The 13705-nt window shown below is 46.5% G+C and overlaps 1 protein-coding gene across 3 annotated transcripts in view; it reads left to right on the forward strand.

The window, feature by feature from the left end:
• The window catches only part of LOC146809839 (uncharacterized), a 226834-nt gene that overhangs the window by 162327 nt on the left and 50802 nt on the right, over positions 1–13705 (forward strand). For all 3 annotated transcript variants that reach the window (XM_085616701.1, XM_085616702.1, XM_085616700.1), the window contains exon 5: positions 2023–2091. In XM_085616701.1, coding sequence (XP_085472827.1) covers positions 2023–2091 — 69 coding nt within the window. The remainder of the gene's footprint in view (positions 1–2022; positions 2092–13705) is intronic.

Here is a 13705-nt window from a genome sequence, read left to right on the forward strand (position 1 = left end):
GCTCTGGATTGGGCCAGAAGAGTGTGGTGACCAGAACTTCTTGGCCTCAGCATTTGTACCTCGATCAGGCTACTGCTTAGGGAGGATCGTGTGTCGCAGCAGAAGGGCAGGGTTCTGCAGCAGAGCCTGTGCAATCTACACCTCCATGCATGAAGATTGAGTGGCGACATCTAACTGAGTTGAGCCTACCTCCTTGCAGATGTCATCCTTGCAGCCAGCTGCTCCTCTACAAAATCTGCTCATGCAGGACAGCAGGACAAGTGTGTGGCCTGGTGTGAAGTCTGCAGTACAGATCCTCAACAAGCAAAGCTGTCACATGTTTTGTTGGTTGTGTTATCTTTGGTCCAGGCCCAACAAGGTCTTGCAATTGGACATCATGAAAGACCTTTCAGACTTTTTTCTCTTGCCACACCAACTGTCCTTGCTTACATCACCTGTTGTGATGCTCTTCATTAAAGGTTTGACACACATGTATCATCCCATAACATTTGTGATGCCACATGTGATCTTAATTTGGTCCTTGCATTACTCTTGTCCACTCCCTTCAAGCCAATGCACAGCTGCTTGTTGTGCCTTTTGACTCCAAAAACCATCTACCTCATTGCTATCACTTTAGCCTGTTGCATGGGTGAGCTCCAGACTTTCTTGATGCAGTTGCTATACACCTTGTGCAGCATGCAGCTGTGTGTAACATCATGATCAGTTTCAATTATACTCTCTTAATGCCATATTATTTACCAACATATCCATTCAGGACATCTAGGGAGGTTTCAGTTTTCACCATTTAGCCCACTGTGACCACTTTCCACTATTTAAAAGTCCATTGCCACTTTTTGTTAAGTCCAGGTAGAACATTGCGCTGAGTTCCCTTTATGTTCTGGTAATACGTCACTATCACTTCTTATTATGTCTAGTTAGCACATGGTGACTTCATTTAATGATAATCTGCGCATCGCGCTGAGGTTCTGTTATTCTCACTTAACACATACCCCCAGATTCGATTATACCAGGTCTCAATTGTTTCATGCACAAGGCTTCTCTAATTTAGATATTAGTGCATGTATTAGAGATCTATGCATACACCTGATCGATATGTTTTGTTCATATAAGGCTTAGCCACAACACCGAGTTCTGTATTACCCAGCAGAAACCCAGCGTTTGGGTACATGTGTGCATGGAGTCTGCACGGTCTGCTTGCCAGCTCTAGATCTATTAATATGCTCTCAAGGGTCTGCATATCCTCAGATCTAGGGCCTATGCATGTCCAAACCCAGGGCATTCCTTACCTACAACTCCGCTTCTGAACACAATCTGGAGCCTCTAGAACCAACCCTGGTTTTGGATATTTCAGGTATCATGCCCTTACTGATAAGTTGTCAGACAGTGGGATGCACACCTACAAAAGAATATCTTTTGCCTTCCTGTATTTGTTTAAGACACCCACGGTGGGCTGCACGCCATAGCACGCATTTCCTGAGAGGAACAGTAAAATGTGGTGGCATTCGAAGCTTCATTCTTACACACAAGCATTGAAAACATTTTGAAGACAATGTCTGCTAGCTTTTATGCCCACTGTAAGATGTTAATTTCAGTGACATAAATTGTTTTAATGAATAATCTATTAAGTTTAATGATGAATTGCATGTAACCGTAAAGGATAGTACATTTACATAAATAAATGCAAACTTGTTTATTGATTGAGGAGTGAGAGTGCATGACTGTTCTCCATTCTACGAACATGCCGTTTTGCCTTCATGTTTACTAGATCACATATTGGGTTATTTCTGTGGGCATAGAATCATGTCCTTTAGGAATCTAATGCTCAAGTCAAAAGGTTGTTAATATATTTTTTTATTAAATGTCCCTGAATACATTTGCAGGACATCCTGCATTTGTGACTCTTTAGTCTTGTTTTAGAACAATTAATTCTTCCAGATGTTATATTTGTTCACTCACATAACCAGGTAGGGTTATGTTTTTTTTAACACTGCTATCTTACATGAAACATTTTTTCATTCACAGATCCAATGTGGCCCCAAACTCCTCTGCCTGCTCAAGGTAGCGAGAGGGATCCATCAGCGTCACCTTCACGTAAGCATCTATTTATATTGCAGACTGATGACGGTCGTTCACAGGTAGCCAAATGTTTGCTTCTGTTTGGGCTAGATTAGGTAAAAAACTCAGGTCTTACTGCTGTGTTTAGCCTCTGTTACAAATACCTTCCCAACTTCAAATGCTTCGTACCTTTTAGGTACTATATCTTACATGTTTGAAACTATGTACAAGTCATTACTGTTCTGTTTGAGGCTTACATTTATACTTTATTTTACATGTACTCATTAGTGTGAAGCAATGTAGCAACCTGCATTATATTTTTTGTACTTATTCTTGTTATTGTTTTCATCTGTATCAATGTTGAGGCACTTCGGCATACAAAAAGCTAATCAAAAGTAGCAATATATATCAATATATAATTAACTATTGCTGTTAGCGTGGCACGATGGCCGATCAGACGCACTTTTAGAGTGCACAGCTTCCCCCAGTCAGTATCCTGCAACATCGAGCATAGTTAGGCCACGAAAGTCCTGAGGACAGCTGCCAGGGAACTGTGGCAAAACGGATTGACCCTCTGGAGGCTTCGGATTACGCTGCGGGAGATAGGGTGACCAACTGGCATGGGTGCAAATTCAGGACAAAAATTCAGGACAGGAAGTCCAAATTCAGGACAAAACTTCGGGACAGGAGGTCGTGCAATAGAATATAATTAAGCCCATTCATATCCAAACATATTCAATCATTTGCAAACCTATCCATCATGTATCCTTCCATCCATGATTTCACTCATCCTTCCCTCCATCCACCCTTTAACTCATCCATCCATTATCCATCCATCCATCCACCCAATCCATCAGTACACTCATCCATCCACTCTTCCACTCATCCATCAATTCACTCATCCATCCAGCCTTTTAGCCTTTCACCCATCCATCCAGCCTTTCACTTGCTTATCCATCCACCCAGTCACTCATCCTTCCACCCATTCACCCTTTCAGTCATCCATCCATCCTCCCTTTCTCTCTCCATCAGCCCTTTCACTTAGCCATCCTTCCTTCCACCCGTCCATCTACTCATCCACTCATGAATCCATCCATTGACCCTATCACTCATCCATCATTTTGTCCATCTACCCTCCCTTACACTCACTCATCCATCCTTACATCCACCCTTTCACTCCACCATCCATCCATTCACCCTTTCACTTATCAATTCATCAATCCAGCCATCATTTCACTCATCCATCCACCCATTCACTTGCCCATCATCCGCCCTTTCACTCATCCATCCATCCTTTTACACTTTTCCATCCACCCTTTTACCCATCCATCTACCTTTCCACCCAGACATTCATTTTTTTACCTCTTCTCTCATCCATCCTTCCACTCACTCATCCATCCTTTCTCTCATTATACATCCATACACCCTTTCATTCATCCATTCACCCTTTCACTAATCTATCCAGCCATCCACCCATCCCTTCACTTTACTCACTCACCCACCTTTTCATATTAATTATGAGCTGAGCCTTTGTCTGCAGAGTTGCAGACACAAGAGACCCATCAAGAACAGCCTCGCTGTAGGTCCTAAAGCAAGGGGTGGGGTTGGGGTAGGGTTCACTATGCCCCTGCACATAGGCAATCTGGTCATGAGTTATCCATGATGCACAGTGCCAGACCATGAGGTGCCTGTGAAATGGTGTTGTTTCCAGGGCTTTAAGTGGGATGAAAAAACGGGGGTCTCTCTAAAAGGGATTTTCGATGTAATTTAGGGCGTGGCTTAAAACACCTAAGCTAAATATCTGCGCTTAGTATAGTGTATCGCCAGACTGGTATTTTGCCTCTTCTGTCATTGTATTCGGATATATAACAACAAATAACATTACATCTGCAACAAGCCAGAACTTTTGGCTTTGTCAATGGTTGTTGGTAGCATAAAATAAAAAAGTAGCAATCATGGCCCCTATAATATTGAAAATGCATCAGTTCTAAATTGGTGAGACTGTGAAAGAACTCTAGCCCCTTCTTTTTAACTTCTTTCACCAGCTTCTTTTCTTGAACTGGATTCTCATGTAGCACCATTGGCGTTTTTTGCACATTTCTTCTGTCTGACAGAATGCCCTGCCCCAGACAGAGGCTGGGGGAGGCCCACCACATGCTTTGCAGCCCAGACAGGCCCATTGTCATTCTGTATGTGGCAATCAGCCGCATACAGAATGACAATGGGCGGGTGGGGCTGCTCTTGTGCTCCGAGGAGGAGTGCAAGGCGGCCACATCAGGGAGTTGAGGCTTCATGCAGGGAACAGAGCTGTTCCCTGCAGTGCCCTAAATTACGGACAAAAGGTGTCCCCAAAAAGGATCCTCACGGACAACGGCCGTGAGGTTCAAATTACGGACGGTACGTGAAATTTACAGGCGGTTGGTCACCCTAGCGGGAGAGCCGGAGGCAGCTGGTGGGGCCAAATCCCGAGTTGTCGGGGACTAGGGTCTTCCTCTTCTAGACGGGAGTGGCCGGATAGCGGACTGTGTATAGGCCTCGGCAAGAGAGAGAGGTTGGGGACGGTCGCTCTGCTCGTCTAACCCTGAATGGGACCGCGATGCTGAGCTGCTGCGCCCGCAGTAATCCTGGAAGTCTGAGCCTGCCGTAACATTGGGGCTGCAGAAGGTGGGCGGAGGGGGCAGCGGACCGCTGGCTGCAGCCAGAGGCGCAACTAGAGCCAAATTTCGGGGGGGGGAGGCTAAGAAAACATTTCGGGGGGGCTGAATCTTTTAAGCCATAGGCAGAGTGGAGCTGCAGGGGCTCTTAGAAGGGGTGAAACACCAGCGAGGCCTCATTAACATGCAAATGGTCTTTTAAAGACCTGTGAAGTGCTCGGCTGCGGCTGTGTGTGCGCCGGGAGCTGTCTCATCCCGAGCTGCCACACACGAAGCCCTGTGAGTCCAATGGGTGTTACGCGCCTGGCTGCAGCTGTGCCCGGTGAGAAGTGTGGCTGGAGTCACAGGGTGCTTTGGCCTGCAGGCGGGCGAGACGGAAAGGAGCAGAAAGACAGCTGAGGGGTGACGAGTCCCCGTGGATATCTTACACCAAGGTCTGTAAGGAGATGAGAGGAGGCTGCGAGGGTCAGGGGCCCGAGGAAGAGCGCTGCTGAGTCTTCAGAGGACTTGCAATGAGGAGGCAGAGTGAGGGGAGGGCCAGCCACCCATCTGAAGAGCGGACATCGAGCAGGGGACCCAGGACTAGAGCTGCTTGAGAGAGATACATAAGAGAGGGGTGAACAGTAGAGGATCCCCGTGCGACAGGCTGACTGGGGCTCTGGAACATTCGCGACTGGAGTGCCCATTGGGCAGCTGACTTGATTGAGTAACCCAGTGAGAGGAGGTGCTGCCGATAGAAGGGGCAAGGATTGATTGACTTGGGCCTGCCGCATATCACATTATGTGTTGCAGTGCCTTAATGGTTGCTCTGCATGTGGTGTAGTAAAGTGCAGTAACAACAAAGCAGGAACTTGAAGAAATCCTGACTGAAGGGTGGGGGGCTTCCTGCTGGCATGATTACTTTAGAATGGGAAAGGACAAGACGGCAAAGAGTTATCAGGGCAACACAGTCACGCAGTATACCATCACCCAAGGGGTTGCACAAGGACCGCTGGAAGCAGAAGTGGCGGTGCGGGAATATGAGCCGACTCGTGCGGCCATGTTGGAGGCAATACAGGGTTCCGAAATAGCGCTGGAGGGGAAATTTGATGCGGTGTCAATTGATATGGGGCTGCTCCGCATGGACCTCTGCAAAGTGGTGGAAAGGGTCACCTCTGCTGAATATACAATTACGGACCTGCAGACGGAAGATACAACCCTCAAGGAGCAGGTGTCTCGTTAGTGACCACTGCATCACTGGAAAGCAGGGCGTAGGACACAGAAGGAAAATTGTAGAGGAATAACCCTTGGTTTTTGGGGATCCTGGAGCGAGTGGAACATGCATGGTGGAAGGTTTCCTTGAGGACTGGCTGAAAACGAAACTGAATTTAACTGATCTGTCTCCCATATTATCTATTTAAAAGGTCCACAGGGCGCTTACAGTGGTGCCTCTGCTGGGGGCACCTCCATTAGCTATAATTGAATATATAATTATAGGGATTGAGACATCGTATTGAGGGCTGCACTTGCAGTGAGTGGCATGCGCTATGAAACCCGCAGCATCACCATCTTTCCAGATCATACCTGTACGGTGCAGACGCAAATAAAGTCATTTTGGAAGCAATTAGAAACTAAGAGTCACAAACTTGTCATACATGTTGTTGTAGCTGACGCGTCTCAAAGGGATTGCAGATGGCAGGACACACTTTTTGAGAAACCTTATGAGGTGTGGTCTTGGTTGGAGATGTGGGACAAGGTACCTGGACGTGAGAAGTGACTGCACAGATCGGAGAGTGTGAATGAACAGCGACGTCTCTAGCAGGGTATGGGAATAAGCCCCTTTCGAGGTGGGAGTGAAGAGGCATAGGCTCACGCTGAGAGTGATGGTGCAGCCAGATGGTACCTTGAGTAGCGAGACGAAGGGTGGTGGTGACAAGGAGATAACTGTGGACTATGACTGTCTTACTTTTGCATATTTCAATTGTTAGTTGTAGGTCTTGAGGATTAAGGCCGTTTGCTGTTGTTTGCAGCGGAGAGGGTGGGGCAGGTAATTGCTGTGTCGCTGACCAGATATGGCAGGTATGCCCAGGGTGAGGTTGTTTTGTGACGTTTACCTGGGGGGAGTCAGGGAGAGGGGGACTTGGTATTAGTTGTTCAGTTTGTATTTTTTTACAAAATTCACTGGTACGGGATTCGGCAACAGTAGTCAGTGGGGTGGAGGAGCTAAGAGTGGCCCCGAATGGATGGGTAAGCGACATGACACAAGGTTACAAGATAGTCACTTGGAATGTCAGAGGGCTGGGAGGGTATTTGAAGTGGCATAGAGTGATGTCCTACTTGCGTAGGCATGGCATTGAGAAAGCATGCCTCCAGGAAACATACTTTATAGAAGAGGAAGTTGGTAAGCTGAGAAGAAAGTGGAGTGGTCAATCGTGCTCATCAACGTACTTGTCCTATGGTGAGAGGTGTCGGTGTGGTTGGCGCCTAAAGTCCAGTTTAAGCTGCAATATTCAGAGGCAAACCTGTGGGTTGATATATATTGGTGCAAGAAAGCTGAATGTTATGATTCTTGTATTCTGAATATACATGCACCTAGCAATGATGATTGAGGTTTCTTCCTGAAGATCCAGGATTTGTAAATGGAAGTGGTGCCCACCAGGTTGTTGTGGGCAGGAGATTTAACTGTGTGATAGATGGGGAGCCGGATAGGAAGCCACCAAGACATGTGACGAAACTAGGAATGGTGGAATCGCAAAGTGCATTGATGCAGAATGTGTAATGTGTGGATATCGGGAGGGAAATGCACCCAATGACCAGGGAAAACTCATGTCATTCATTGATGCGCTGTACCCATAGTAGGCTGTACAAAGCACTGGGCACTGAGTACATCAACTCCTCAATGCGTACATCTACGTATCTGGGGGCGTTACCTATCTGACCATAAGCCTTTGCTCTTGGAGATCATGAGGGGAAGAACAATGCAGGGCCCATGTTGTTGGCAGCTGCCCCCGGATGCCCTTATGACAGGACATGCTAGGAGACATTCATTGGTTCACAAATTTGTGAGCAGTGTCACCCGTGTGTGCCGTCAAAATTAGCCAGGGCTGCCGCGAACCGAAGGTGTTGATAATGTAAAAGAGCCTATTTTTATAGTAACAACTTTTTGTTTTACAGTTTTATATGGGATGTTTCTATTTCTAAGCAGTTAAATGTTGTGGTACTGTTGATGTCTGGATCCATCTTTAGGAAATGGAACCATCTAGTGGACGATCTTGATAGCAGTACGATTGAAGAAGGCCAGACTGGCCTAGATGAATGTTCTGTGGTCAGTTTGTGGTCAGTTTCTCAACACCTCTGAAGGCTGAAAATCTGAATTGGCCTTTCCAGGATTTAAACATGTGGCCCACAGTATGCAACGTAGCAGCGAAGGAGTATGCAGTTCCTGTGGGGCGGGAAGGCACAGGAAGGTGGCTGGGTTGGTCAACACCCCTACTCTAGAGTGGAGTGTAGGTGTCTCCCAGTCTGGGAAGTGGGGCCCTCATACACCCAGTTGGGTGTCTCCCTTCACCATAGGGCTTGCTCCTCGTCAGGACGGCGCTGCAATGCCTGACGGGCACCCAATAAGGGGCTCTTTGTCGGAGATCTTTTTCCTAAGCTGTATGGGTGAAGAGCGTGTGAGGGGCCTTGTGTTTTAGATGTAAAGTGAAGTGTGGGAAAGTAAAATGAGGTGAGGTGGTGCTCCAAAATGAGTTTAATCTGCGAGCCCCCTCGTCTGAATTAAAACCAACAGGAAAGTCACTGCCGAATGTAATGGTCGGCGGTGACCAGGTGTGCGTAGTCAACATTTTTCTCTCCTTATGTGTAAAAATCACTTGGCAATTCTTCAGGACCTATAGTGATGCACTATCTACACAGTGGTTGGTTATAAAAATAAACCAATCACTCAGTCGACCTAACAATTAAGTACCTTAATTAATCCAATAGCAGGACCAACTCAATTCGGGTTCAAGTCACGCCTCATCAACTAGTAGACAGAGCAATAAACGTTACTAAGCGTTAACATCATGAGTTTTCCTGGAAAACAGGTACCCGGAACCTACCCCTCGCTCTGCCTCGTCGGGAGGCAAACAAATGCCAGCAATGAGCACGTTGGGCCATATGTAGGAAGGCAAATTGCGATCGCAAATGCTGAAATTCGCCGAATTTCGGCGTTTGCGATCGCAATTTGGGCAGTGTGCTATGTAGCACACAAAAACCCACACGCAAAATAAGGAATCGCAAAATTTGCAATTCCTTATTTTGCTAATGCATTTAAGGAACCCCAAATTGCGATTCCTTAAATGCAATGTAGGAAGCACCCAAGTTGTGCAATTTTGGCTTAAGGAATCGCATATTACCACCAACTTCATGTTGGTGGTAATTTGCGATTTCCTTGAAAAATGCACTTTTTGCATTTTTCAAACTGCCATGTGGCGCACATACATGCCCTTAGCGCATGTATGTGCGCCACATGTGCACACATGTTTATTTCAGAGGTGCAAAAGGGTGTCCTATTGACACCCTTGCAACCTTGAAATTGCATTCTCAATATGCGATTCTCTAATTGAGAATCGCAAAATGAGAATGTCTTCCTATTCATTCCTATGGGCCTTCTAGCCCATAGGAATGAATGGCAAGGTATTCCTTATTTGCGAATCTCAATTTGGGATTCGCAAATAAGGAATAGGTGGGAATCGCAAAATATTTTGCTAATCCTACCTACATTCCGTTTTGCAATTCTCTAATTGCGATTCCCTAAAAATTGCAATTAGAGAATCGCAAAACACGTTGTACCTACATATGGCCCGTTGCTACTAAACTATTTTCCCGGCATATATCAGGCAGATTCATTTCTTCAGCAGTGGTTACCCTGCAGCTTTATTCATCATGGTATTGCCCTGTCTTTGAGAAAGGTGAAGCTAAAATTGCCCATAGTGCAGATACATTAACGCAACTTACATCTGCTGTTGTGGACAGGTCTGAACACTAATTGGATACTGATGCCATTTCTAATTCAGTAATCGTTAGAAGCAGCAGAGGTGTAAACTCTTTGAACTAACTAACATACTTATTAGATTATGAACTCGTCCGGAAAGCATTGTGGCCGAATCGGTTCCGAAATGCTTTCAGGACAACTCAGATCGGGGGAGCCCGACCGAGCGATTTGGATGCATCTGGATACGATTCGGTCAAACTCCCATTGACTTCAATGAGAGCCTGTGTTCCGAACGCAAACACAGGCTCCCATTGAAGAAAGGGGTGGGTGGGGAAAATCATGCACCCTGTGGCGGGCCCCCCTTGGTGCCTGTCACACTGTGCATGGTTGGGAAAAGGGGACCCATGGGTACCCCCACAGGTCTCATTTGGAAGGACCAGGGTAAAGGAGCCTACTATGGGCCCCCAATGATGGATGCCGACAGCTGTTTTATTCCAGGCAAACCGAATCGGAACGGCTGTCCGAATCGTTCATTGTAATTGCTTGCTCAGAAACCGAGTCCATAGAGCTGTACGATTTGGCTCCGAAAGGCTCGACCTGTCCGAATGCCATTCGGAACCTATTCAGACAGCCCTTACGGTTTCCAGGCATCATAATCGGTCGTTCGGAATTGGGTACGATTTGGTTCGGAAACAAGGGTTCCGAAACGGATTCAGCAAGCCCTTCCGAACGAGATCGTAATTGGCCCCTTAGTCTGAAGAAACTTTATAGATGCTCAAAGGGAAAGCTGAAGGCTGCTAAACGCATCTTCAATTTGATATGAAGTTAGAAATTCCTGCGTGCAGTCAGCAACACTTGAAACATTTAAACTACAAAAAATACAACACCAAGTTACTTAGTCTCAAGGATCACACTGCCAAGGAAACAAGTAAAGCCTGGGATCATCAGACTTGAGGCAATCATGTGTCGAGAAAGTTTGGGAACCACCTCATTATGTGCAGCATTGACAAAGTATATAAATGGTATCTGGGGCACAAAGGCCAGTAAAGTGAATGAGTGGAAGGTGATGAATGTATGAGTAAGGTGTGTGGTATCAGACAGAAATAGAATGAGGAGCTGAAGACACTCGAGTGGAAGCCTACAGGGAAGTGAGGTTATGGATTCGGTGCTTGGGGGTAGAGGTTATGACAAACAGGCACTTGATTGGGGAAACTCGGGACAGGTTGCATACATTTACGTGGAAGGAGTACAGATAGTGGCTACATAGGGAGGATGACATGAATCGTAGTCTGTTAGTCTGGCTAATACAAAGGGAGGACCTTGAAAATGCCTGGCAGGATGCTGGCAAACACGCAAGAGTCGATTAATGGAGTACTTAAGGCCCATCTAGAAGGCCTGTATGTGACAGGGAGGGGCTTGGGGCTAGATGTGGTGGCTGAGTATCTGTAGCAGGTGGAGCTGCCTGTGCTGTTATATTCCATATAGGTACCTTATATAGGCGCAGGTATCATTACAACCTTTCACCTTTATTCTTCCCTACATTACATACATAACGGTTCTTAGGGACTGACCTTTTACCTAGATACGACACTGCATTCAGAACGCGGGTTTTTCCCTTGCTTGAATCTTATACATTATGCGTGAGGCTTCTTGGAAGCACAGCAGGACTAACAGCAGGACGAACATCTCCTGTATAATATCTATTTACAAAGTTCAGGCCCGACATCACCCTTTAGGCCGCACAGTAACACAGCAAGGTAGGACCCCTGGGGAGACCTATGGGTATATATACATCACATCTTGCTTAGAAGGACAGAGGAGACCGAGATTTTTTTCCGGCTGACACACTGACCAGAGACGCTGAGGTTCCTGCATGCAGACACTCCAGCTCGTAGTGGTCTAACATCCCTCGCGGGTTGTCCAACTCGAGACCAAGAAGGGGTCCCATATTCTCTCATTTTCAGGTAATGGGATGGACTAGATCCTAGAGAAGTTCTTGCCATAACACCTACACAGATGCTAGGTACATTTAGGCATATCTAGTTAGGGAGGCATCGTAGGAGTACGCACTTTTTATCATGTGTTCTATATACTTGTATGTATTCATGATTGTTGCAAGATGGTAGAGCTATACCATCCATTTATTTTCTTAGTGCTTCTAATCATATATCTCTGCTACTGTCTAATGGTTGTTGCAGCTCATCTATTCTACACTAGAATACCAACTGTTCAATAAATACTTATTGAAAACGCCCTGCCTGTTTATTCTTTGTACCTCTCTGAGACAAACTAAGTGAGCATGAGTGACTGAGCGAAAAGTGGGATATCGTTTCCACTATTCTGAGGGATCAGGGTTGTCATGTTCTGAGATTGCCAAAAACTATCCTTTCCCAGATAAGAGGAGATTCTAGTGGCACTGTGAGCTAGCTGATACAGACAGGCTAACATATCTGGTGGGGGTGCACGGAATCAGTCTGCCACCAGTCCCACAGTTTATGTTATCCAAACACGCAGATCCTGTATAGGTTATATAGGAACTACACAACAGTGCAACCAATGGTGATGCATGAGTAACTGGATGTGAAGCTCATTTTGTAAGAATGGAGGGGAACGCTAGGGAAGATGACTAAAGGTTAGGCCCCTGGAGGGGATGGGTTCCCTGTGGAATATTATCATATCTATGTATGCAGCGTAGTTAATGGATTCTCTTTTGGAGGTCTATGGGGAAGTATGGTGCAGGGGTGAGATGTCACCCACGCTAATAGACCCCTAACAATGTTGAATGAGTACACAAATGTTCTCTGCAAGATCTTAGCATCACACCTGCAATGGATGGTGGGAGCCTTGGTTCACCAGGACAAGTGTGGCTTCATCCCGGGACGTAGTACAGCTATGAACCTATCCTGATTGGCCCATGTACTGCACTCAGTGGAAGATAGCCGGGAGGAGTTGGTTTTGATGTCCATGGACATTGCTAAACCGTTTGATACGCTTGAATGGTTGTATATGCTGCAGGTACTGGGACAGATTGGATTCAGTCCTGATAAGTTACTGTACAGCGCTGTGCATGGTGCCTGAGTTGGAGCTGCCCCAACCAGGGCTCCATTGAGAGACTGAGGCCTTTAAGTATTTGGTGATAATGATTGTGATAGGGGCGGTGGACCACTACAGCTACAGCCTGAATAATATTTTGGAGGCGCTGCAGATTTCAGTTGCATTCTGAAGCACCCTCCCGCTCTCGCTGTCGGGTAGGATAGCAGTTGGGAAAATGGTTTTCCTCCGTAGATGTCTGTATATTGTGCAGAAATTGTTGTACACGATACCAGTCAGTGTATTTAAGACTCTGGATTGTATGTTTGTCTTCCTGGTCTGGGGGAAGAAGTAGAGTTGCACTAATAAATCTCAAGCTTGATCTTGAGGAGGATGGCCTGGGTTTACCTGACCTCGAGCTGTACTATTATGCGGCAAAGCAGCAGCATACAGCAAGGTGGGCCCCGGTGAGGGATAACTGGGAAAAGAGATTGTTGAGAGGCACCTGTTGGATTATTAGAGGTACTGATGAGGGGGGCCAGGATACCAGCTCTCATCCCCTATCTGGTCCATAAGATGGGGTAAATATGGGAGAGGGGGATTAGCAGGATGCTTAAGAGACCTCCGTTTGCGAGAGAGCTAAGCTTTTGGTCATTGGTGACGTTTCAGACACATTAGTGAGGCGATGTTGGTTACCTGATGAAGAGCGGGGATGTGAGACGCTGGGAAGTCTGTACCCAGAAGACCAGTTTATCACATTTAAGAATGCGGGTACAGAATTCTCGGTTGGGCCTGACTAATCCCTTCAATATGCCAAGATTGCTGGGATGTCTCAGAACCCTAGGGGGCCGGGCACACTGCAGATTCTATCGCTGGGCGCTGCATGGTGTTCTTGTTTTATCGGATGCTCAAAAGAGACCGTGCTGGGTGGGACATTCCGGCCAAACAGGCCTGGTGGGAACGATTTGACTGAGAAAGAATGGAAGGAGGCCTGCGCACTTATTCGAGAGGT

Source organism: Triturus cristatus, chromosome 7 (genome assembly GCF_964204655.1).
Source record: "Triturus cristatus chromosome 7, aTriCri1.1, whole genome shotgun sequence".
In the NCBI taxonomy this organism is placed as follows: Eukaryota; Metazoa; Chordata; class Amphibia; order Caudata; family Salamandridae; genus Triturus; species Triturus cristatus.